Genomic DNA, 26,951 nt, shown 5'->3' with positions numbered 1-26,951 from the left:
ACTGCACATTTAACTACTTTAAACTTATTCAGCCTGATAAACTAAAGTGATAAACTTAGAAAAGTTAACTTACAACTTTTAACAAAACATTTTAACACTTTGATGTTTGTAAAAATTGTTTGTTTATTCACTTTTTAAGGGCCAAACGGAGCTGTTCCTCCTCGCACTCCAAGCATAAAAAACAATATGGATTTGGCGTTTTTAAATAGAATAAAGCATATTTTTGAAAATAGTTGTTTTTCAAAGTAGTAAACGTAGCAAGCTTTTATTTTTTTTTCTAAATTTTAACTTTTTCAGTTGTTTTGTGAAAGAACTGGACGGCAACACGTGTTTTTACGCAAAGAAATTCGGGAATAAAATACATTTTGGTAAACAAAAAATGGAAATATCTCTAAAAATAGTTAGTAAAACATGAAAAAACACACTGATCACTGCTGCACTTTTAAATTTGAGGTTCGTGCCATCAGATCGACCTGCGTCGAGAGTCTGGAAACGGTTAATGTGTTATAAAAACGATTGTTGTTCCTAAACTGGATAAGCAACACGTCTCATTATGGAGCTCTCATTGAAGACAAAGTGTGTTCCGACGGAACAGGTCGCCTTTGCATTGAACTCCGGCTCTTTTCTGTTGCAACATTTGAACCTACTCGGCTGTACATAATCTCTTTAACAGCTAATCAGTGCTGGAAGATGAAGGACTGGCACGCAGCTTTCCCTCGGTCACCCATCTCTAATTGAATATTCAACGCGCGCACCGTGCCCTGCTTGCCTTTTTCAGGGAGCTAAGAAAAAGCCTTTTTAATTCGGTGCCCATACACAGGCACTGTCAAAGGTCTCCAAATAATGAACTGCGCAGACATGGAGGAGACCTTTGCAGGAGCAGACGCTGGTGCGAAGTGAGTATCCATGTGCGTGAATTTGGTCCGTATTTAGGGCAAAGAGCTATCTGGATAAAACACATTTTCTGTTTTTAACTATTAAAAGTATCTGGGACACTTCATTAATTGGGAAAATAATCGGAGGATGTCTTGACGCACTATTACGCATGGAATCCACGGAAATGTGACATTTGTGAATCTTCTAATTAATAATTAGATAAAATAAGAACTAGTGAGGTTTCAATATTTTAGTCATTTTAAGTTAAAACAATATATATATATATATATATATAAAGCAGATACAAAAATGAAAGTTTTCCTTAGTTTTAAACCAAATTATTTCCAATGAAAGCGCACGTGAAAGCTGCGTTTTCGTGTCCTTATACACAATCAGAACACCTGCTGGTTCTTTCCTGCTCAGTCGGTATCTTTTACCCATCAAACACAGAATTTACACATTTTCTCTGGTCCTTCTCTGGGTCGGTGTGGAACAGCAGCGCCACCTGGTGGACGATCAGCCTGAGCTTGAGGAGAAAGCTGTGCAATCTCTAGTTAGAAATCTAAAGAAAAGTTGAAAAACTGAGTGAACGCAGCTATTTGTAGGAGCCTAAATGTAACGTAAAGCCCCTGCACGTGCAGATGGAGGAGAATCACATTCGATTAAAGTCCCCATCAATCTTGGGGGCCCTCCTTCATTCAGGCAGCGGCTCTGTCTAAAATGCTGCTTTCACTAAGCTATTTTGTAAAACAAAAAACAGAAATGTCGGCATTCTCCTTTTGAAACTTAACTCCGAAAAAACACATCTGAACATCTACAACCTTAATTATTCTTTAACTTTTTCTGTCTACTTAAAAATGAGAGGGAAATATTTCACAAAAGTGTTTTTGTTCAGATATTTTTAAGCAAAACATCTTTTCACTTAGTTTGACTTGTATCTGAATATTTTAAATAATCTAAAAGTATTTTTAAAAAATCCCTATTTTTGTTAGGGAATGTAGCAGGTTGGCTGGGGAGATTGGATTTTTAGAGGTGTAGTTAAGAGCTTCCTTGTTCCTAAAGGCACACTATGAGAAAGTTGACTGAGTTCTTGTTTAGAACTCAATAATCTAAAAAGGAACCATAAAAGAACCTTAAAATATACAAAAAGAACAATTTTCTTATAATAATAATTAAAAAAACTAAGGACAAAAGTTTCTTGTAGGCTTAACTAAATTTAGTATTTCTAAATAAACAAAGATAAGCTTATAAATTAGTGAAATAGCTCTATGAATATCAAATAAGAAAGCTATAAAAAGTTTTATAACTTTTATCTGTTAGAACAAATGTTGAGCAGAGTTCCAATAAGTTGAAAGGCAACTTAGAGTTTGTGGGAATATCTGACACATTAAGTTATATATGATGTTTTATTATAAATGTAGCATTTATTTCTTATGATATAAAACAAAAAATGTGTAGAAATCGAATTAAACTCCTGGTAAATGTTAGCAAATAAAATGGCTTATGTGCTGAAATCCTCTATTTGGATCAAATCAGGAAATCTTTGCTCATTCTGATCAAAGATTAATCAAATAAGTTGTTAAAATTGGTTTTAAGGATCAAAAGATAAAACGTTTTAAATAAGCTATATATGGATGGAAAATGAAGAAGAATGGCTTCACTTATCACAACAGTAAATTGGTGTTCAAAAAATGGACACAACAAGATACGTTTGCTTTCTATTTTGCACGTCATCCTCCACAGATGTTGAAAAAATAAAAAAATAAAAGCTTTACTGTTGAACACCTTATAGCTGTAGTCAAAAATAGATTTATAGATGGAATCCATGTAAATCCTGGATGACTTACAATATATATATTTTTTGTTTTTAGTAACGAACTAGTTTAAAAAAATCAAATTAGAGGATGATTTTCAATAAAATGTAAAAGTATTAAATCCTTATTGGCCATAATCTGTGAATCCACTGGATTAACAGAAAACAAACCACCTCACTGAGAACTAGTAGTTGTATTTTGGGTTGTTCAATAATGTGGCTTAAAAAATACCAATTTAAAAATATATATATTTAGGGAAAAAATGGTTCAGGATGTAGCAAATATCATACATTAAGAACAAATTGACCACCTTTCTTACTTTTTAAAAAAAATGATAATAAAATATGAATGTAAGTTGCATTTGTTTGTACAGACAAGGACTTCAAGCTATCTTTGATGGCTACATAGAGATGTTGTCTTACAGCTTAATATCTGAGCCAAATTTGAAGCTTAAAGACTCAAAACGTTGAGAGAATATTCATCTAAAATCATTTATTTCAACTTATGCTTCATTTTTCAAGCAGGCTACATCATAGCAAAGACCCCTCCTCCATCTCCCAGTTCAGTTCTTCACACTGAACATTTTTACACTCAGTCACTCTATCTGTCTGTGGCTCCTGCTGTCAAATATCATGGACCTCCTCTGAGGCTGGTAGAAGCAGCTGGTCGACGTTTCCAGTCTTTGCCCACTTTTTGGAATAGTCATTTTATTTTGAAGCGATAGTCCCTCCGATGTCCTGATATTCTCTGCTATGTCCTTAGAGAAGACGTTCACCGCCGACGTGTCGTTCAGACTCTTGATGGAGGACAGGAGCTTCCCGTCGTCCCCTGACGTGGGGTAGTCCATGATGGGGAAGGGGGGGCTGAGCAGAATCAGACTCTGAGGTCTCTGTCTGTTCCTGAAGGACGGCCTCTGGAGCACGCTCCCCCTGGTGGGTCTGGGACAATCCACGAACACCTCCAGATTGGGGTTGTGTCTCCTGGTTATGACGGGCAGTTCTGGAGTAGATGTGGTCTTCCCAGACTCCACGGGTTTGTCCAGATTTGGGTGTTTGGGCTCTTTGTTCTCCAGCTCCTCCTTCAGATCGGACATTATTGGAGCGGCGTTGCCCGTCTCTGCACTGGTTTTTGGACATTCTTTTTCTTGCTTCTTTACTGGGTTGAGATGATTGTCCTGTCTGGTTTGAGGTGTTTGGGTGTACTGCACCTTTGGGGGGACGACTGGCACAGCTCTGGCCTGGCATGTTTTGATCATGAAGGCCGTGCGGACGGACGACACGCTGACCGGAGCAGAGTTTCGACGAAGAGGCGCCTGGCGATCATTTAGGAAAAGATCCAGCTCCGAATGGCCTTTATTTACGAAGGACGGTAATCCTCTATGTGAGGAGGAGAACTCTGAGTCTCGATTTTGCTGGTTGGAGATATCTCTGATGCATCGATACCCCAAGTCCAGGTTCAGAGAGCAGGGTCGGTGCTTGGACTGACGACTGTCCTCTCTTTTCTCTGTCAGGGCCGCGTCACAAGACGTTTGTCTGGTAAATCTCTGAGATGACACTGTGTTCTTTGGTTTTGTTGTGCTGCTCTTGATTGGTTGCTTTGTGTTACATCTGCTCAGTTCCATTGGTGCTGACGGCCAGTGAGTCAGTTTGGATTCTGAGTTGCTGCTGGAATTCTGGGAGGTTTGGTTGAACTTATCTACAGATGGAGGGGAAACCTTTCCGACATCAGAGTTTGGAGTTTCGGCGTTTGATCTAAAGGGCGACAGCTTGTCAAATAATTCCTCCACATCTGGAGAATGGAGAGGACTTGTGACCCACTGCTTGGTGGAGCTAAGATCTTCCCAGGACTCCACCAAGTCCAGCTCTTCCAGGTTTCTCCCAAATCCTTCTTCGTCGTCGAGGTTTGGCAGCTCGAGGATATTAGGAGTCTCCTGTGAATAAACCGACAGCCTCTGACCTTTTTCTGTCACGTGAATGTCGTTAATCTTTGCTTCGCTGTTTGACTTTTCCGTTTTCTCCTGAGGAACTTCGTGTTTCAGACATTTTCTGGCTGGGAAGCTTGTCACCTGCGGAAAGTCCTTTAAAATCAAAGGTTTCAGGACGTGACTCAACCTGGTTTCCTTTGAGGAAGCTGGAATCTGCAAAGAGGAGGTCCGTGGCTCTCCAGCTCCCTCTGATTCACACGTCGCATCAGCGGGACGGACATTTTGAGCATTTCCTGCCCCGTTTCTGTGAACGCAAAACAAAAGGTCTGATTCTGAGGGCTGCTTCCTTTTGCCATCAGATCTGGGAGCTTTAACGCCGTCGCCCAGAGAGGAATTCGACGACTGCTCCGCGCACAGCAGCGACAGGGACGGGGAGCTGCGGCTTCGCTTTGACTTGACGTCTCTCAATAAATTGTTGTTTCCAGAGGTGCTCACGGCGGAGAAAACGGGCTTGAAAGTCTCATCCAACAGATCGATTTCAGGCTCTGTAATCTTCAGTTCTTGGTGGAGGTCAGACCACAGATTCTTCCCAGTAGAGGATCTTTCATCCTGAAAAAATAGACAAAGTAAAATAAATATTACAGTGTGTTAGGGTCAAAATGGACCCATCTCCACCTTTGAAAATGAGACAGTTTTGACCCAAACAAAATATATAAAGGTTAATCACATATCATTATACTGGTGTGAGCCAAACATGAGAGTAAAGTCACGTTAAAACCCCATAAATCAAATATAAAACTCCAATGATCGACTATGAGTGACATCACAATTAGATTATGTTTACATTAACCTGTTTTGACTTGATTTTACATCAGATTAAAGAAACAAAGTACATTTATTCCCCTTTTTGACAGTTAGTTTTGCTTTAAAAAAAAATATTTATTTTACCAGGAAATTCCATTAAGATTAGATCTCCTTTTCAAGGGAGACCTGGACCGGACGGCATCAACACAAGAACATAAAACAATAAAGTAGAAATAAAATACAATTTGAATAAAATAAAATTAAAATGAACGGTATGACAACAATTAAAAGGTTAATCAAGAGTGGTACATTCGGGTCAAGTGTGCATATTTATTTTAAACGTTCAGAAAGCTGTGTTTCAAAGCAATAACTAGAATAAATGTTAACGCACGCGATTAATCACAAAGAATTATCGCGTTTATATCTATTAACGCAAGTTCATTATACCTTGTGAAGAAACAGTACTTCACTTTGCATCAAACAGTTCAGGTTTCCATGGCGTGCGTTAAAACATGCATCATCCTACATATACCATGGTCACTTACAAAAGAAATAAATATTCAGTCGGTTTTTAGCACTTTAATCTCGTTATTTTTGGTTTAGATAGATTTTTCACAAAAAGTGGACTATTTTATCCATGGTCTGGCGAGTTGTCACGGTAACACGACAAAGCTGCTGCGTCTCGACTGCAGCAGTAAAGGAAAGTGATAAGTTAAATAAAGTATCAGAGAGAAAGTTCACCTCTCACTGCTTGTTTTTGTCCAGAAGAAGAAAGACATTTTTTTAAGCAGTCTGCGCAGAGATACAGAACACTTGTGCTTAGAGACTGGAATTTTTTTTTTTTTTTTAGCTCTGCAGGTTTGTTTCTTATGGCTGGATGTCAACATCATTTCTTGTAGTAACAGTGCAGACATAAAGGTCTTTAGAGTTCTGATCATCTTACTGTCGAAGTGTTTTATGTTCACAATTTACACTTCTGGGTTAACACTTGATAAATTAAAAAATTCAAACAATAAGAATGAAAGGAAAAAAAAATGCCTGTTTTTGTTTGTATATTGTCATTTAAAATGTATCTAGTAAAACATTGTGATTAATCATGATTAATCACAATACAAAAGTGTGATTAATCCGATTTTTTTTTTTATCAATAGACATCACTAACTAAAAATAAATGTTCTAAATGTACAGTTTTGTGTGGGATTTCATAATTGTAATAATTCCCAGATAATAAGTGGTCACCAAACACGGTAACTTTTGCGATTAATCATTTGCGATTAATTAGTTAATTAATTTTTTTAATCGATTCCTGGCCCTAATTTCAACTTTCTATTTGTAATGATTGGCTCAGTGGCCTTTGTGTGGAGTATGTACCCTGACACTGGAAGGTCATGAGGTCAAATCACACCTAAATGGGACCCATTGCGTCCCTGATTGACATTCAGCATGAATGGGTTGGGTTATGTTCCCTGGGACGACTGTGTCTGCAGCTCACCACTCCCCCAGGGGATGAGTCAAATGTGGAGAACACATTTTGTACATCTCGGTGTGTTTTATTTAAAACAATATCCATTTGAAATCTTCAAATAGCATCAAATCCAAATACCTGTTTTAGATCTGTAGGCTGTTTGTGGAAGTTTATTCCAGAAGGTGGCACTATTTTCCTGCATTCTCTCATTGCCAGTGCATCCAGTTCAAAAACTTCCCTCCCTCCTTGTCTTTCTTGTAAAATGTCATTTGAATCTGAAAGAGACGCATGTCATGTGTATAAATGCAGCATGTTTGATTGAAGACAAAAAAGACAAATGAAGGAAGACAGTCTCACCTTGTGGTAGTTTTCTGGAGGTTAGGACTTGCGTGATTTTCTTGTCTGCTCCGTCCTGCTTCTTTGGCTCCAGTTTGGGGAAAGTGTTGCTCTTTCCTCTCAGGCCTCTCTGCTCTGGAGGCTCCTTGCTGGGTTTCAGAGCTGCAGCTGCTTTGTCTTTGAGTCCCCTGCAAGGTGTGCTGTTGGAGCTGATGACGGCCGACACGCGTAAGGGGACAGACACGGCGAAAGGCTCCGAGATGTTGACGGCTCTGCGCTGGTGTCTTGGTGAGGATTCCAGTGGGAAGAAGCTCCCCGGGAATGAAGGTCGGGATGAGCTGTTGTGGGAGGAGCCTGAGTACAACATTCTCCTGTTTTTTGGAGAAGTCGGCTTAAAACCGCTGAGGTCGTCACCTTTGAACACTTTGAGCTGCTCTGGTAAGGGTTTCTGGGGAGGCGCAGAAGCTCCTGGTAAGTCCTTTGGTTTGACACTCCAGCCGCCAGCTTTCTTCCCTTTTAACTCCCAGTTTTGGTCACGTTCACTCAGATCGAGCAAAGAGTCGGATCCCAGCGTTCTGGATTTGACATCCGGAATGAGAGTGGATCCTGCAGCTGGAATATGGCTTCCTGCCCGCTCATCCTCTGTGGAAAAAATGTTGCATGAGTGACTTAAAAAAATTGAGTCTGTTCAAAAGTGTCTTTTTTTGAAACAGATTACAGTCCAAAATGACAATAATTACTTAATTTCTGTTTTGCAAAATTACACAACTCATCTTAAATAGGTCTTGGTTACATGAAGTCACATTATGAAAGGATTTAGCCCCACCTGGTGGTAAGGAGCACAATGATTCCATGCTTCTGGATGGTCGAAGAGCTGCCTTTTCTGCCAAAAACAAAAAATATTCTGTTAATGTATTTTATAATCCCACGTTCGCCTATAAAAGACTTCATAAATATCTTTTCATACACTTATCCAGGATTCTATCCAGCAGTAAATATATTCAGTTCTATTGGATTGAAAAGAGCCACTCCCAAATACTAATTGGTGACAGGCATTCATTTGTTTTGGTCACTAAAACAAAACAAATGTTTTGTTTTTTTTTTTTTGTTTTTTTTCCACAAAGCACTTACATAACATATATGTTTTATCCATATGAAATGCGAAAAAGATTCATGCAAAACGTGGCTCTCATTTTTTCTTATCACTCTTTTTTGATCAAGTAAAGTTGATTCAGTGCCTTTATTACTAAACATCTCCCAAAAATTAACTAAAATTGCAACTGAATAAAACTTTTCTTCCCTTTTCTTTTAAAATTTATTGGTTCTTAGCCCTACAGTACTATCGCCGGGTAATTTTTTTCTTTAAGCAAAAGTATTTACAGGATTTTTAAAATGTTTCATTTTCCTGAATTTCATGGGCCCCTGAGTAAAGTCTCACACGCCTCAGGACTGGATGGGCCAAAGGCCGAGTCTCCAGTATCATTATTTGTTCATTTTTTTAAAAGGTTTTTTTGATTCTTAAATTCACAATTTTTTAGGAATTTTCAAGCATGTTTTTAAGATCTTCCTATGTGTTTATTTTCCATTTTTTTACATAACTACAGTTAAAAAATAAATAAAAATAAAACTACTCTCAAGGTATCATTTGTTGTCCTATTTTGACCTATTTTTGTATGACGAATAATTTTTATCGGGTAAATAGTATTGGATGAAAATTACCCACAAAAGTGATGGTGTAACTTTTTATAGGGTTAAAGTTAATTTAATCGTCATTTTGTTGCTGAAAAAAGCCCCTTTTTCTAAACAAATAACTTTTATTTTTGCTCAAAGATAAAAAAAAAAAAAATAGGAAGCTGTCTTCTTCTCATTCTTTATTATGTTGTGTAGATTCATCATCAATAAATGAATTATCTAGTATTAATCTAGTATTTATGTTCTCCTCTGCGGTTAAAGACACTGGCCAATAAATAAATAAAAAATTCTCTGCAACCAAAAATAATAAAGTTTCTTCTGTTTGAAATGACATTTTGTATTTTTTAAGTATTCTTTAAACTCCAATCATCTTTTGATCTATTTTAAAAGTGTTCCCGGTGGTATTTCATTTATGATTTTACAGTTTTTAGCCAAAATAATATTAATAATAATAAAGAAACTTGTATTGTGTTCACGGACATAGATTCTGCAGATCGGCAGTAGTTAATTTAAAATTAACCTCTGAGTTGTGGGTGGGACTGTTGGCGTGGGCCGCCCCTCTTCCCCTCTCTTTTGCTGAGAGCTCAGAGCAGAGAACTTGTGGCCTGTCAAGCTCATTTATTTTCTACATCCCAATACGCTTTTTGTCAAACTGTATTTTTCTTCTGCTTTTGATTCAACATTTGAAGTTTAATTTTCATTATATACGTCCTCCATCATGAGAAAAATATCACAAGAACATGTTGGAAACACCAAAAATCCACTTTTCATCAGAGTAGTTCTTTTAAAAACTTGAGACAGTTTCTATAAACGTATTTGTAAACCTCTATTAGAAATCCCTTTTTTTCTTTTGATGCTGCTTTTGAATGGACTTGAAAGTGTGAGTTTGTCTTTCAGGTTCCCATCTCACTATCTCAGTGTGCCAAACAACACACAGATTAAGGCCTCGTCCTCGTGAAGGGCAGATAAACTTACGTGTTATCCCCTGTGCTCGGATGAAGACGCTACCATTGCGGCTCAGTTTTCCCTTTGACTCAACAGACCGTCCAAGGTTAAAGATTGACTTCCACTTCTTGGATTTCCCAGAAAACTTTCTCCTAACAAACAAGAGACAGTTAGAAAAGCCAACAATATTTGAAGTCTTGTCTGCAGTTTTGAAATCACAGGACCTCAAAAGCCTCACTTGTCTGATATGTCTATCACGGTGTGATAGAGCGTGGCGCTGCTGGTATCAGGCAGACTGTTCTCACGCTGACGCTCTTTATGCAGGGGGTGGTTTGGGCTTAAGGAGCGGGCCTGGGCCTCCTCCAGGCTCATCAGTTTCATCGGCCCACCCTGTCCACTGATGGGGAGTGTTGCATACTTCTCCCCACACATCAAACTTTGTCCTGTAGAAATATAATCCGTCAATCACTGACTTCTCTAGTCTCATTGGTGCACACTGCAAAGTAAACTCACCTTCTTTTGGTTTTATTGGTGCAGAAGCTCCACTGAAGATCTGTTCTGTGTGGTTTAAAATGAACTCGATCACTGACTGCTGCTTTCGTACTTCCTGGAAAGCCATGTCTCCGTTCCCGGAAGAGGCTTCAATGTCCTTAGATCTAAGAAAACAGAAAATCAGCTCAGAAATTAGAAAAAAAATGTCATAAAACCTGATCATGAATTTATTATTGCTAAAAGTGCAGCTGAGGTTGTCCTCACCTCAACAGATTTGGAGCCCACACCAGTGCCAGGTTTCGTGTGTGCATGTTTGTCTGAGTGCTTAAAGTGGCAAGGTAAGCCAAGTGCTTTGTAAGATACTCCAGAGTCCTGACAGCAAAGAAAACAAGGTTGTTTGCACCAGCTCTGCACCGTGAGAAGGCAAGCGCAGCAGCAACAAGTCAGCTTTTTGGTGCTGCTGAGAGGACGAGGGTTTACCTGAAGTGAGGGGCGGGCAGCTCCTTGATAACACCCTGAATGTGTGAAAGTTTCTCATGATCTCCCTGAACTGAGATGGCTTCCTGTAGGTAAGAGAGAGAAAGGAGTTCAAAATTACAGTTCTGTTTGAATTGATTAGGGTTGGGTCCAAAAAAGCAGGATATTGCCACAAAGTACTTATAATCCACTCTTATTTTTATTTTTTTATTTATTTGGTGTTTTTAACATGTTCTTGTGGCATTTTTTTTATTTTAGAGGACATATATATAAAGAAAAGTATGGTTAAATTTGCCTTTTTGAGTATTTCTTTATTCAAATCATTGTGAATCAGGAGCAGACAAAAATGTAGCTGGAAAAAGTTCTTATTTGTGATGTAGTAAATGCACTAAACAAGCCACAACTTCCCAGTTTTGCTCCATTCTGATGCATCCACTTCCATTAACGTGTTCGTTTTCCTCGTCCAAGCCGGCATCTGGCTCAGAACTGTACAGCTGGATCGCTTTAAAAATGCATTTTTGTGGGACGTAATGTTAGGTTGGGAGTGTGAGGGGCTGTAAGCTAGCGGGAGATGGATGATGGGAAGTGGAGGCGGTCTTACTCCACATGACCAGTTAGACTCACAACCCAGAGAGGTATTTCTAATGAACTGCTGTTGCTCTGCAGACACTTTATTTTTGATTTAGTTAAAAATGGCATCATTTACAGACCACTAGGAACAATTTAATAAAAAGATCAAAAGACTAGAGTGGGATTTTGAGATTATTTTAATGGTTTATTAATGTTTTCATGATTTGGGGTTTTTATTATGTATGTTTTGTGTTTTTAAATAAAACTACTTCGAGTTGCAGAAGGTATGAGAAGCGCTTTTTATAAATAAAGTTTGATTGAATCTAACCCTAAATCTGAAGTCATTTTCCTGTTGTGTGTTCATGGATTGAACATCAAAGTTTTGTCTTCATTTTTCTGTGTAGGCTGCACCCCCCAACAGTTCTCACAAGCAGCTGTGGACAAAAGTACAAATTTCCTCCAGTAGTTTGGAGATTAACACAATAACACAGTGAGTGCTCAGGAAATTATCTTAATTTTTTGTAAATATAGTTAAAATATTACAAGCTGTTAAACTCCAGCAATTCTGGCAACTAGATCAAACAGAATAAATTATTTTAATTTAGAGCAATTTTTCTATCTATCATCTTCAGACCGATTTAACCAATAAAAATGTACAAACTTAATTTTTTTAAAGTCTTTATAATGTTTTCATTAGTACACTGACCGAGGGGGGAAATTCCAACACTCAACGTTTTCATGACGGAGCTGCTGGATGCCAAGGTATGCAAATGGTAAGTCACGGTACACAGAAGCCTTCAAAGAAAGCCTCAGTCAGGACCTCACCTCACTTATTTCTGGATCCTGCTCTGTTCTTGACTTTTTCATGTCAAACCTTTTCATGGAAAACTTGAATTTCAAACTTAAATCCTTTTTCATAATTTTTTTCAACCAAAAGTTGAATTTTTGATTAATCTAATTGATGCATAAACACTTCACTGCAACTCGATTTTTTCCTTTGACAACAAAAAAATATATATTTATATATATATATATATACTGATATCTCACCAAGGATTGAAAAAAATGTGCTGTATTTTTAAGGAAAAGATGCTCAAAAACATAGTAAAAAAAGTTTTTCAAATTAAAAAATAAAAACCGCCATATTTAGTAACTGATCTCTGGTTTTGAGTCCAGATGTACTCACTGTGAATCTGCTGTATAGCTCGTATGTTAGCAGAGGATTGGGCAGCTCCCTGAAGTACAGCTTACATAAGGAACCCACACAGTGGATGTCCTGGAGGTACATTTCCTTTGTAAGGTCAGGGCCCGCCTCGGAGCAGAATTCCTGCCTGCACACACAAACAACTCTCAATTTCTTGCTCAGCATCCTTCTAAAGCAGCATGTGGCTGCTGTTGTTGGTGAAGATGTGCCAAATGACCCACAATGTATGATTGATATTTGAGATTTGAGGTAGTAAATTGTCATTTATTACGTAGGGGGTTAAAATATTCCAAACTCAATGCAAAGAGTTGACGCTGATGCGCTCTTTGAGTACCTGAGACGTTGGATATTTGACGTGATCCCCGACAGTCTGTAGATCCCATCAACAATCCCATGCTTCTCAATGAACTCGGCACACTTTGTCAGAACCTGGGGAACTTCGGTAAAGAAATCGCGTTAATAATGCAAAGACTTTTATGGATTTGATGCACAGACACAAAAAAGCTGGGACAGAAACAGCTGTGAATGCAATGTCCTATCAGAACAATGTTCATGAGGCGGACTCCCCAGCATGCGGTTTGTTCCACTGCGGCAGCTCTCTGCTGCTCAGGGCCGGTGATTGTAGGTGGACTTTGACAGGAAGTTAAAAATGGTTTGTTTGTTTCAGAGGAAAGTTGACACACCCAGTCCTTGTAGCTGGTATTACTGACGACATTTCCTCTAATAGAAATGTCTTTTGTAATGTGACCGCTAACCTACAGTGCTTTAAACCAGCAAACATCAGCCCCAGGGAACAACTGTTTCATTTGAATAAAATAACATTTTTTTATGTGCAAATACTCATTATTAATAATTCAATTGAATATTGTCCTTCTTTGTGACATTCAAGCAAACACACATTGACCTACAATTACTCTGTGGTTTATTGTTATTTAAACCTTTAAACACGTGTTTTTGAGACAAAAAAAATAGCATTTTTTGAATAAAATAATTCATTATTATAGTTTGTAAGCACAAAGGAGAACTCAGCTCCATCAGTGAGATTGAGACCCATTCTTCAAGCATCATGTAAAGTTGAATGTTTCAGTGCAGGTTCAGAATATATGTATTTTAACTTTTAGACTTATGGGCCAAAAAAGGGCTCTAAAATTTGACTGAAGGACCAGATTCGAGGGGTGTTTTGGTAATCCACCTCATAAGAAAAAGAGTTAACATCAAACCTGTATGAAAGCATGTTTTAATCTGGATTGAGACTATCATAGAACATTTTGGGGGGTTTATTTTAAAACTTTAGTTCTCATTTTAGTGCCAGTTGCACCAATGGTTTGATGTTCTTCAGGGAAAACCGTAGAGAAACGCTGCGTTCAAGTGGTGTTTGAATGTTTGGAAAAAGGATTCAGAAAGTACACATAAGATTAAAAAAAGACAATTCTTCCAAAACAAAGGTCCTTGTATTTATAGTGTACCATCAATTAAAACCACAATTAGAGAACAAATAAATCAATCTAATTGATTCCCATTTGGCGAGCCAGATTAAATAGTCCAATGGGCCCACTCCTGGTTTACAGTTTGAGATTGCAGCTTCAGGATGTTTGATAAGTGTTGAGCATCACTCTAGAAGAGGTCAGTTTGGACTTGTGTGATCACATTATCTTCAGGTATTCATCAATAATCCTGAAAGTTTTCTAGTAGTTAAAGAAAAAATTTAAAAGTTTAGTGATACAAGGTTTTCTTTAAGGTTTGCCTTCTATCTGTCAAACTTTCTTTTATTTTTCTTCTGGGTTGCTTGTGTGTTAAACTGCTAAATAAACAGAGTTTAAAAAATGAAAAATATTCCTGGCATCTTCATCATAGTCAGAAAAAAACCAGCATTTAAATTCTCATCGTGTTAACTTAAATACTTGGATTTCTAATTGCATGCTTGTGGTTAAAAACTGGAAACTCCAGGGTTGTCATTTAGTTTTTTTTTCCACAGTTAGAACTGATTCCTTGTACTTTAAAAATGTTGACTTTGTAAGAAGTTTTTGAGATACTAAATTAAACCAAATGAAAATAATTAGGTTATAAAATAGAATGAAGGAAATTGGCCTCTTCTTGGGTTTAATATTATAAAATCACATGGTAGTGGAAAAATGTAATATATTCATCAGTTTAGGTATCATTTTTAGGATATAAACTTACTAAAAGAGAAAAATATGTTATATTTAGCTTAATTTGTTTATGTTTTCTAATTAACACATTTTAAAGTAATTATTTGCTGATGGAGCAATGAAATCTACTGGATCAACTTTGACATATTTTTCTAAAAACGTTAAAGAAAAGAGGAAAAGTCTTTTTTTTTTTTGTCAGAGAAGCTTTTCCCCTTTTTCCAAAAAGATTAAAAACAGGCTGAAAGAGCGATGTGTGTGCCGCTTCCACACCTCCTCCCTCACTTCCTGCCGGGATTTCTCCGCCTCGAGTCCATTCTAACAGTTATAACACAGCACAGCCATTCAGTCACGGCTCTGACAAATTATAGTCAAAAACTCTCATCACAGACATGAAAAACTCACAATTTAAAGAAAAAAACAAACACATTTAAGAGTAGAAAATGTATGACCTTTCACAGTTTCACAATTCCATCTTTTTTGTTTCCTTTTTATTTCCATTATCTTTTTTGCATGTTAGCAATTTTTTCCAGTCTTTTCTGAACTTAAAACGAGAGAAAATTCTCCGCAGGAAATTCACGCCAAAAATGTTAGAGCCACACCCAAACTTCATTTAATACAGCCAATGAGTGAATGAATGGGCTCTGTAAATGTAAAACACATGTACTCTGATAGACAACCTTTAAACAAAGACTTGTTGGTTGTTATAGATTTTGTTTTTAACAAACTGTGTTGTTGGTTTAAATTCCTGACTTCCGCAGGGCAGTTTTCATTCTGAATGCTCCACTCTGTTCAGGTCAAGCAGTCGCTGAGTGGAACTATCGATTATTTGACAGGGTAGTTTATTTATTTTTTTAGTTCTAAATCTATTAATAGTACAGAAAAAAAAAGTTACCATCTTGTCCTGAAATGTGGAGATGCTCAGTCAAGTCACAGCCGAACGCATTTTCACTTCCTTTCTTTTTGGACTTCTGTTTAGTCCCTTTATTCTTCATGTGGCTCCAGTTACTAGTCCAGATGATAGAAGCAGAAACGTCCTTGAAAAGGCATCAGCTGATCCATGGAAAATTAAAAATAAAAAATAAAAAGAATGAAGACGTTTAAAAGTTAAAAAGCAGCTCCTCAGAAATTCCAGCTCCCAAATGTCTGTATCCGCTCACGCTAGGAGACCAAACGGTTGGAGGCTGAGAGCAGAAGTGACGTCACTTTTGAAACTTGAAGTCCTTCAGATTCTTTTAGATGAGCTTGGAAAAAGGAAAAAAAAAGGCGCAGTGGGAATGTTGGTCTGTTAGGACAGTCCACGGCTTTATCTCAGCTAGATTTGCAGAAGCAGCAATAGAATCTGTGAGTTTCCTGTTGTTTTCTTAACCCCGGCCGGTCTCTCTCTGCTCCTTTTTTATCTCCTCCTCTTTTCCTTCATTCCGCTCAGTCTCCCTTTTCACTGGCTGTTCTCTAGCTGGGACACTAATGAGAGAACTATTCTTGATCATAAAACAGGATCTTTAGTATGAATAGATGTTAGTAACGTGGAGGTTTTGTAGTGTTGAGGCGATACGGTGACGGCAGAAGAGGAGGAAACCAGCTGACCTCCGTTTCTCTCCCAGTTGTGGAACTTTTGACCTCTTTTACGCCTTTTTTTCCCTTGCATGTGACCAAACTAGGAGCAAACGGGAAAGCTGCTCTACCTTTCCTGAATGCTCCCAATGTATACACAGTTTCCTGTGAAAGAGCCCAGGCTTGAAAACAAAAACAGACAGCCTCAGAAGGAAGAGGGAAGTGGGAGGCGACTAAAAGTTGAGGGCCTGAAGGGCACAGATGGGAAATGGAGGGGAGGGGTGTTCGCTGGCGTGATGAGATGGACAACACATGGTTCTCATTACAAACAGCTTTGCATTTAGTCTTTTTCTTCACAATCTGGAAAGTCGCTGCAGTCAAAGAGCAGAACTCACATGTGCTGCAATGGGTTGATGTCAGCGTTAGAAAGCAAATCCAGGTTTTCTTCTCAAACTCCGCCAGTGTTTTTGCACAATCCAATTACATCTCCGCATTGGAATGTCTTGCAGGGAAACATCATGCCGTACTCTGGGCCATTTGTCACATCTGAAACTTTCTGGGAATATTAGGAATGTAAAAACGTAAACATGTTTTGTTCTTGATCAGATCGTTACATCTGAAAATCTACAGCAAAATCATGAACATTTAGCTTTAGATTTAAAGTCCCACGCCAATCATCTTTTGATCTATTTTATAAGTGTTCCCGTTATTCTTTTGATTATGATTAAACCGTTTTTAGCCAAAACTAAAAAAAATATATATATATATTTTTAAACATAGTTTCTGCAGAGCGGCAGTATTTGCTTCTGAGTTGCAGTAGGGACTGTTTGTGAGGAGTAAGCCTGCACTTATTTCCCATCATTCCCTTGTTTACACACTCTACCACCAGCCCCTAACAATTAGGGATGTGCACTGGAAGGGTTTGGTGATATGTATCCTGATACATGTCTCACGATACAATACTTATTACGATATATCCCAATATTGGAACAGAACAATTTTTCAATTTTTTTCTAAGAGAATGACTTAGAAACTCCACCTGAATATTATTGTATTTCATTGTGATAAAATATTAAAAAAAAGTTTATTTATTTATCTCAACGTTGAACACTGGTGTTTTTTTTTCCTTTTTGGTAAATTAAGAAATATTTGTTCTTAAAGGGAAGTCAATATTGTCTGATTTCAACAACAAAATGTTTTTCATTATTTGAAAAAAAAAAAAAAAACATAGAATGAATGTTCCTTTAACTATTAATGTTCTAAAAGTACGGTTGAGGAAATGAAGTGCTTTTAATTTCCAACATTGCTTAATAGCTTCTCCAGTTCTTTTAAATGGTTGGTGTAGAGCTGCTCAAAGATTCTCAGTGTGCTGTCGGGGTTTAAGTGCGACAAAAAAGTAAGACACTGTACTACGTTTGCTCATAAATAATTAATTAAATACTGTCTTATTTGCATTTTCGATCGAAACAAGTATCGTCAAATTAAATATCGCGATATATCGCCAAATTAATTCACAACCCAAACCTAACATTATAAGTGAAATGAAAATACCGAGCAATGTTGGAAATATCCAACCGTACAGTTTGGAGCCAGACGCCATCTTGGAGGAGGAAAACAAAGACGTTTATGGATCTAGTCGTCTGTGATGGATGCATCAGAATGGAGCGGAGCAGGGAGATGATAACTATGTTACAACTACAAGCTTTTTCCAACAGCGTTTTTGCTCCTGATTCGTGAATTTGAATAAAGAAATGCAAAAAAAAAAGCAATTTTAACCTTAATTTTCTTTATTTATGTCTGCCATCATCAGAAAAATGCCACAAGAAAATGTGAAAAACACCAAAAACACAATTTTCATCAGTGAGGGTCTCTAAGACCCACAATGGTGCATAGAGAAACTGGTGACTCTGAATCAGAGGTTTTTCTTTTGCTGCATTTAGATCAACATCAACTCCTTTAATTTGACACTTTTTATTAGCTGCAGGGAACATGCTTTAGTCAAATGAGAACTTCACTTAAAGTAAGAGTCACTCAAGGACTGAAAGAAATCCAAAAACTATTTCTGGATGTACTATTTGATTTTCTAGTTTTTTGAAAGGTTTATTCATTTAGCAGATTAGGCAGATTGTCTGTGTACGGCACAGACACACCCCAGTTTAAGAAAACAAAATGATCCCTTTAAACACAAATTGAAACTGTGGACCTGGAAGTTGAATTTGCTCGTATATAGTGGAAACAACCCTTGACTGCTTAATTAAACGGCTTAACTCAAACAAAAATGGTCTCGCTAAAACCACAGAGACGATTCCTGTAAAGTGGATATTTTGGTGCTAAAAGTCTTTTGTGAATGTCACATGCAAACTAGATGACCAGGCCTAACCCCGGCAGGACAAAGCTTTCTTTCTACACCATAGGAAGAGGACATGACATCATTCTGTTCATACAAAGCCTCGGACATCCCACTCTTTCTTTGCAATGGTTACTGAAAAAAATAAAAAGAATGAAGACATTTAACTGTATGTGAACAACGCAGGGTTTTTGTCTGTTATTTACTATATTCTTCAAGGCCCCAGAACGATCCAACTGCCCTCAGATTTGCAGAGTAATTTGATTTGGCTTTAATTCAATGTGAAAGTGGCCTCCTGCAGCTAAAAAAGGAAAACCATCTTGTGAGAGGTGAAAATTAGTCGTCTTACATGACAAAAAAATGTTATAAAAACCAAACAGAGTTAAATGTTTAAATTGTTGCTAAGTAGAATGTGTGCAGATGGAAAGCACTAGAGAGCAGTAATATTTATGTAATAAGGATGTATACATGCATAAGGATTTAATTCTTGGGAATTCAATTTTTATCTATAAAAATAGGAAATACGAATTATCTCTGACAGCAATTATATATCCACTATTGCATAAATTAAAAATATTAAAATGTAAAGTATCTAAAAGCATCAGAACTGTCTACCACACCGTATTAAAAAATGTTTTGAAAAATAAAAAAAGAACCTAAAAGGATGTAAGATTTTCTCATTGAAGTGTGTTTCAATATGAGTCTAGATGTGGAATAAAAACAATCGATTAAAAAAAAGCAAGTAAAAAATTACCTTAAAAAATGTTTTAGAAAATAATATAATCATTGAACCTTGTTGTTAAATTCCAGGTACAAAAATTCAGAAATAAGACCGAAAACGCCAGTCTTTGTGTTATTTTAAACAGAATGCTTTAAACCAACATGCTATATTGCAGATACGTATATATTTAGATACAATAATTTTTGATCAATTTTCCTTTCAATAGTGTTCACCTTTCTGCTCCCTTTAATATATAAGAAATTGTGTCGTATCTTTAATTTTTGTTGGAAATGAAAAGGAATGAAAAACAAAATTTTAGAATTTAAAAAGTGCTTTTTAAACCATATGCTTTTTTTTTGTTCAAAAGAGAGGAAACACAATGTGTCTATGATGTATATGTTCAACTTTGAGGCCTAAACTAAAAATATAAGAAATGTAAAATAAGTTGCATATACAGTCATAATAAAAAAATATTCTTATTTAAAATATTTTAGGTTTTTTTACAAAAAAAAATAATTAAATATATTGTAAATATGTAACTTGCTTTACCTATCTGTAAGTATATTTTATTGGATATAGATTCAGATTCACTAGAGTGAGTGAACTCTTGTCATCAGAGCACACAATAGAATAGGACACAATTATCCTTGTCCCATCAAAACAAATATTATTATACATTTTTTTTCTGAATAAATTAGTTAAATTACTGACAACATTCTTAGTTATTTTCTTTTTGAAACTGTGTCTTTAGTGCCACCGTGTGGTCATATTCCCACATGGCAGTGGATTTGTACTGCATGGCCTGTCAGTCTGTAAACTTTTGAATCTTGGCAAAAAGGAACCAAATTACAGCTTTTTAAAACCTAAATAAAGAAATGTAGAAATTCCAGGAATCATGCGTTTCTTAAACTGGCCAAGAAGTTTATGATTACTGCGTTTTAAGTATACTTCTGAAGGGATTAAAGGAGTTAAAGAGCGGAGGCACTCCACATAAAAAGTCTTCATTTGAATAAAATAGATCTTTTATAGTCATGGCAAACTTTGTTACAAATGTTACATGGAAACTCTTAAATTGTTCTAACTCAACATTTTCTCAGTGTTGTGTTTTATTGGAAGAAAGTTATAAAACTTATTGGCTATTTCAGCTTAAATTGTCTATAAATATAATGTTTAATGTGTGATTTCTATTAATCAAATAAAGTACAGTAGTGAATCAGGTACATTTAGAAAAAATACAGTTATTTTAAAAACTCAAAGACACATGAAACTGTAAGATTCAGAGATAAAATATTGATTTATTTTTCTTAAAAAAAACAATTTGGAATTGAAATACACAAATTTCTTTTCTTAATCTCATACACCTCAAAAACAGATGTAGAATACCTGTCTTACATGCAATTTTCTTATCATCTTGTCAAGAGCCAATTACTTTACTGTTGACTCCCACACTTGTATCTGTTACTAACAGTCTACCGTGAAAGCAGAACCAGATGAGAGGATAAAAACCTTTTTTATTTTATTGTGTAAATAGTGTTCAGAATATTTATCTGGCTAAAGTAGCTAAAGTTTAACATGGGCTGTAAAGTAAATTGGCACAGTTCTCTTATATAAAATATGAGAAACACATCAAAAGAATAGATTATTGTTCCCTCTAAACCCTAAATATTATGACACGTAATTTCTAAAGCAGATCTTCAGAATTTTCCAGTGTATTTTACTACTTCCAAGTACAATTTTTAATATAAATGTCATTTTTGTGGTACAAATATGTTTCCTACAAAAAAAAAAAAGTCATATTCTGCACACTTTTTCACCTCTTAATTGTTTTATTTTTATCTTTTTTCATGAATAAATTCAGTCAGGATAAAGTCTGTATAAAACTTCCTGTGGAAAAAGACGATTAAGTACAGTAAATACATGATCTTGTACAAAATTCTGTAGCAGTTTTTCTCAGTATAGTTTGGGTGTTGATGGGAAAACGTTCTCATTTCAAGAGACAATCATGCTACAATAAATTAGGCAAAAATCTTTTGAATATGTTTTAATAAAATACAAACAAGAAAACAACTGTCTGAAATAGTCAGAGTGCAACAAGCAGGTTACAATATCTTAAAGGTATGTGTTTTTGCAGATTGTTTCATTTACACATTTTTTGTTGACTGAATGTATTTTAAGTGACATAAGTGGAGACTCTGTTGCCCAGATGTGCTAGAGACTGTTTTCCTGTTTGGCTCCTTCACTTGTGCTTATTTCTGATAAAAATGGAGTCCAGAAGTTTGATGCTGTTCCAGATCAGATGTTAAGCTGTACTGAGTGAGACGGTCATCTGATGTTTGGAGGAATTTTTCAGTATTCGTTCAAATCACCAGCAAGGTAGCCTGTGGAAGTTTGAGGCATTCTGCAGGACAAACTCATCTGTGAATCTGCATTTATATCTTTCTCTGTTTTACAGTCTTCACTGCTAGATTCATAAGTTGTTTTCTGAAATTAGTTTTCATTTCTCCCAGTATTTTGGGAGGGAGTGGTTGTTAACTTGCTAGTTGCACTTTAGGATAAATGATTTAAAAAATCTTAAAAAAAAAGAAAAGGGTAAAATAAATAACCAGTCACCAAGTAAATTCCCCCAAAAAGGAAAAGGTATTGAGTCAGTAGAATTTGACTCTAGTCTGGGCTAAATAAGGTAGAAAATAAAAAAGAAAAAGCTAATTGATCAATTTCAAGACATTCAGCAACGTGGTGGTGAAACATACAGGCAGGGGGTTAAACAAACAATAAACTGTAAAACTTGTTTTGAGTCTTCTAACCTTTGTATGTGAAATAAATACGATAAAAATAGTTCTAATCTAAAAAAATTACTTTTTTTTGCCAATTTGTCGGGAGTCATCTATGTCTTCACCAAATGTTTAACACGTTAAACAAAACAATTAAATAGATTTACAATAACAAAATGTATAAGGGAAGAATAATTTAGTCCTTTTAATCTTGTTGATTTTCGTCTTTAGCGGCTTCTAATGAATTACATTTACCGGTAGCGAAAATAATTTTTTCTACATCATTTTATTATTATGTTGTTTCTGCCTCCAGTTTTCATCTTCCTGTGATTCTCACAGACAAGCTTATATTTATTTCCTAAAATTTTGAAGTTAATCTGAACAAAGATTTACTTTAAACAATGTACATAAATATCTTAAAAGACGGCTGCCAAAGAACAATTTTTTGTTTTTTTTTTTTTCAGGTTGAAAGCCCCTTAATCTGAGATTATACTCAATATATTTAAGATAGCTCATGTTTGCCTTAAAATCTGAAAATTTAAATTAATTTGACTATATTACTAAGGCATGAGGGATCAACAATGACAGGAAAATAAGGCACCTAACTTTAATAGTCTGTGTGCAAATCAGTGAATTGGTAAAATGATCATTCACCCCCAGAGACATTAAGACTAAAGTGATTGTAGATCAGTCACTTACTGTACTCATTTTAAATTGGACTGAAAAGGTATGCTTAAGCTAAATATACTATTTTAGTGTAAAATTGTCAGGACAATAATGCATCCAAAAAATGACACCAAAATATCCAAATTGTGCAGTTCGTGGTCCCATTTCTAAGTTTAATTAATGGATATTTCTAATGGGGCATCGGTCACATGGTAACAGCTTAATATATCTAAACTAAAAAAAAAAAAAACTTGTTTTTTAATTTAATATTTGTAACTTTTTAAAAAAATGGTTTGAGCGACTTTAAATTTGTTTTGACTTCATGGTGTTTCGCCTCAAGGCATATCTAAGGTTTACCTAAGGTTTCACTGAGAGGAAATTAAAAAAAAGAAACCAAACCCGAAACTCAGAAGATCACATGTGATGACTGATGTATGCAAAAGATTATCTGAACACAAGGAAATATTTAAAGCAGATGGGTTAGATTAACAGAAAGCCACATTGATGGAGGTGCTGATATCATAGCCTCCATCAATGTGGCTTTCTGATGATTTATAAAGAAGACTTTGACTTTCTGTCCACTCCCATATACGTTGAACGATAGACTTTAGATTAGTTATTAAATATTGACTTTAGTTATTGCGTACGGGTCAAATTAGGAGAAATATGTTTTTGAGTAAGTCTCTGACAGACTAAAAGAGTGGGAATAAAACTATTCTTTAAAAAAAGAAAAAAACTTTAAAGCTATTTTCATTTTGATATGAAAATGTTTCACAGCTAATTTCAGCAAATACATTAAAAATCGTTTTGGTCACGGAGGTTTTCTGCTTGACTGCTTTACCTCTCAGGCTTACCCACGTCCACAGTAACATTCACATAAAGAGGTAACCTTTCAAGTGATACAGTCTTATATGAGCAGCTGTTGAGTCCATCCGTTCTCCACACTTTTGGTGTCTGTGCTAACAATTTCATCCTGGAAAACAAAAACAAAAAAATAAATATTTTAAAAGTCATACTAATACATCTGTTAAATATTTTTAAAAAATAAAAAGATATTTTTACTTAAATTTTCTTTAACATAAGTTAAAGGGAGTTTTTGAGGTACTTGATTACTTTCAGGCACAGTTGGGGTAAATTCAGACACTACAATGGAGCAAACACAAATTTTAACAGTTGCTAATTCTGCGAATTGTCCATCTGAACTAGATGAGAAAGCTCTGTTTGTTTGTATTGGTGTAAAGGTGAAGAAAATAAGTAATTTGTTAATAACAAAAGACAGATCTACAGTCTAACATTTCATGTAGATCTTCTACATGTTTCCACATATTATGGTCCATTCTTCCATGCAGATCCTCTCAAGAGGTGCATTTTTTTTGCCAGAAAACACAGACTCCCTCCAGGTTCTCTATTGGATTGAGGTTCAGAGACTTGCTAGGCTTCTCAAAACCTTGACATACTTTTCATGTTGCCTCTCCTTTGTTGCCAAAGTGATGAGTTTGAGATATTGTTCTGCTGGTAGATCCAGACACATTTCATCCTCAATGCTCTCACTAATAAGAGGTTTTTTGCCCCAAAATCTCACCATACATGGCACCATTCATCCATTCTCTTAAGGATTAGCTGTTCTCCCTTCTTGTCAGAAAAGCAGTCCCATAGCATTATGTCTCCGCCCCCGTGCTTCACACTCAGTATGGTGTTCTTAGAAAATAACCTTGCATGTTTTCTCCTCCAAACACAATGAGTGGCATTTATACAAAGAGTTCCATTTTGGTGTCATCTGACCTGGATCATCCAGATGGTTTCCTGCAAATTTTAGATCAGTGGTGTCAAACTCCAGGCTGTAACTACATGATTTCCAACCGGCCTGCCATTTAAGCTCCTAATTGGCTAAACACACCTGATCCAGGTGATCAGCAGCAGATAAGAGAGGATTTCTGGAAAACCAGCAGGAGGCCGGCTCTTGAGGCCTGGAGTTTGACACCCCTGCTCTAGATGGACATTTGCTGGTTTAAGCAGGGGAAGTTGTTAAATTTGGGAGGTGTTTGATGTAGAATGTTACTATGGTAACCTTTGTTTCTCTCTAGGTCATGGAGCAGTCTCCCCGTGTAATTCTCAGCTGCTTCCTCACCATTCAAGATCCTTTGTATCTACCAGGTGAGATGCTGAATGGAGCTCCAGGTGGAGGGAGATTGATGTATTTCTTCCATTTTTTAATAGTTGCTCCTGCAGTTGTTCTCTTCTTTTCAAGCTGTTTGCTTATTGTAGATTGGTTTATTCCTCGTCTTGTACACGTGAACAATCTGGAACCTGGTGTCATTCGACAGCTCTTTGGTCATGGTGGAAAAGTTGCAGTCTGACTTTTTAGGAGGGTGTGGACAGGAGTATTGTCCACATATAACCAGTCAAACAGGTGACCTTAATACAGGTACTGAGTGGAGGATAGAAGAACTTCTAAAGAAGAAATAACAAAACTATGGGGAGCCGAATTCTTGCTTGTTTGAAGGAGATAAACATTTTCTGCACTATTATACAAATATATTTTTAAATCATGTGATTTCCTTGATTATTTTTTTACATCCTGTCTCTCACAGTTAAAGTGATTCTACAATGAACATTACAGACTCTCATATTTTCAAGTGGGACAACTAATCGGATCTGTGACAGTCAAATACTTTGAAATGTTGTACAATCACCAACAATAATGCAAACTCGAATGCACTAAACTAAACTGTAAGAAATGCAAAAACATTTTAAAACGTTATAAACTACACAAGCTGGTAGTAAACTGACAACAATTGTTAATGTTTGTAACTCTCAGATCTCTAGAGAAAACCTTGTTCTGTATCTGCAGAAATGTTACATTTGTTTCCCACTGAAATATGGAGAAAATGAACATTAGTTTAGTATTCCTCCTGAGTTGGCAGGAGAGCAGTGGCCAGGGGAACCAGCAGTTTCCTGCAGTACATTGTGTTTCAGGGCGTCCTGTTGTTTTTTTTTTTTTGTTTTTTTTGTGCCTTCTTTCATGTTGTGTTCTCTTTGATTTAACTGGAGCTGTGCCAGTCAAAGCTTCCATCACATTAACCAACACAGTTCAGACTTGCTTGGTGACTCTTATTCATACCTGTCAGTGGCATATAAAACTGCTTCCACTTTCGATCTACTAATGGTACCGCCAAATAATTTCCTGATAATCCTGTCCTTGTAAATAAATAATTCACATCAAAGGGAGTAAAAAATAGACTTCATAAAGAGAAAAAGTTATCCATCTCCCCGTATCTGCTTACCTGTCTTTATTTATTTGATTGCCGCTATCTCGTTTATGAAACACCATGGTGTACCGGGCGACATCAGCAGGAGGCCGCAAGATTTCCATTTTCTGCAATTGAACCCTGTGTGACACAGAAGCATGCATCATGGAAGAAAATGAAAAAAATATCTTCCTTTACTTAAAAAATGCAACAAGGTGCATGATAAAACCTCAAGAAATCTGTCTCACCTGATGCGAAGGTCATCATCTTCTCCACCCCAACCCCAGTAAGTGTTTGAGAAGCCATTCACCTTCAAGAACTGCTCTCTGGACAAAGCAGTGACCCCACCAAAGTAACCTTTGTACCGTAACCTGTGGAGTGACAGACCTTTCAGGACATTTTCATGACACTGCTAACTGCTGAGAGTACAAACATAATACTTTTACATTTCTGGCTTGAAGAGCTTCACTTATTAGACTTACTTGTAACCCGTGACATTCCTGCCAACCACCAAGTGTTTGGGGTGTTTGTCACAGATGTATAAGTTGTGATCATTTTCAGGAACCAAATCCACATCATGGAAGACAAAGCAGTCCCAGTTGAAGTCCTTCAAGGCCTCCAAGTAGCCAATATTTAGTAACTTGGCTCGGTTGAAGGTCGCATCACTGGTCTTTGAAAAAAACAGAAAATAACAAAACTCAAGTCAAACACAATATAGTCAAACTCTTAGTTCTATTCTTTCTCATTTATAACAGTCTTGAGGTTAAAAAAACAGTTTACAGAACAATAAAAGCTCAGATAAGCAAAACATTTCCATCTGAGAAAGAAAAACGGTTGGATTATTGCTATTTCTCTAAGTTTAATTTAGTCTTGCCTCTAAATCAGGGGTCTCAAACTC

At 36.4% G+C, this 26,951-nt stretch overlaps 2 protein-coding genes and 1 long non-coding RNA gene across 4 annotated transcripts in view; 1 reads left to right on the top strand and 2 right to left on the bottom strand.

Annotated features, from left to right (window-relative positions):
- Positions 1 to 701: 701 nt before the first annotated feature.
- LOC112142421 lies at positions 702 to 25,425 on the top strand. The gene is made up of 4 exons (XR_002918593.2): positions 702 to 896; positions 11,800 to 11,885; positions 12,093 to 12,168; positions 24,890 to 25,425. It is a non-coding gene; the product is annotated as an uncharacterized LOC112142421 (long non-coding RNA).
- arhgap31 (Rho GTPase activating protein 31) lies at positions 3,168 to 16,412 on the bottom strand. The gene is made up of 12 exons (XM_024265769.2): positions 15,642 to 16,412; positions 12,934 to 13,036; positions 12,582 to 12,726; positions 10,829 to 10,911; positions 10,613 to 10,720; positions 10,370 to 10,512; positions 10,095 to 10,299; positions 9,887 to 10,008; positions 8,046 to 8,102; positions 7,241 to 7,861; positions 7,022 to 7,158; positions 3,168 to 5,223 (listed from the first exon to the last, which is right to left on the bottom strand). The coding sequence occupies exons 1-12, from the start codon at positions 15,739 to 15,741 to the stop codon at positions 3,286 to 3,288; spliced, it is 3,762 nt and encodes a 1,253-aa protein (XP_024121537.1). The 5' UTR covers positions 15,742 to 16,412; the 3' UTR covers positions 3,168 to 3,285.
- b4galt4 (UDP-Gal:betaGlcNAc beta 1,4- galactosyltransferase, polypeptide 4) overlaps positions 21,384 to 26,951 on the bottom strand; it is a 9,582-nt gene continuing 4,014 nt past the window's right edge. For both annotated transcript variants that reach the window (XM_024265770.2, XM_024265771.2), the window contains exons 4-7: positions 26,536 to 26,723; positions 26,302 to 26,424; positions 26,090 to 26,194; positions 21,384 to 23,778 (exon numbers count right to left, since the gene is read on the bottom strand). In XM_024265770.2, the coding sequence (XP_024121538.1) occupies positions 23,643 to 23,778; positions 26,090 to 26,194; positions 26,302 to 26,424; positions 26,536 to 26,723 (552 nt within the window). In that variant the 3' untranslated portion in view covers positions 21,384 to 23,642. The remainder of the gene's footprint in view (positions 23,779 to 26,089; positions 26,195 to 26,301; positions 26,425 to 26,535; positions 26,724 to 26,951) is intronic.

Source organism: Oryzias melastigma, linkage group LG14, assembly GCF_002922805.2.
Source record: "Oryzias melastigma strain HK-1 linkage group LG14, ASM292280v2, whole genome shotgun sequence".
Classification (NCBI taxonomy): domain Eukaryota; kingdom Metazoa; phylum Chordata; class Actinopteri; order Beloniformes; family Adrianichthyidae; genus Oryzias; species Oryzias melastigma.
The sequence above is the reverse complement of the archived record's forward strand: the minus strand, read 5'-3'. Positions and strand labels throughout refer to the sequence as shown.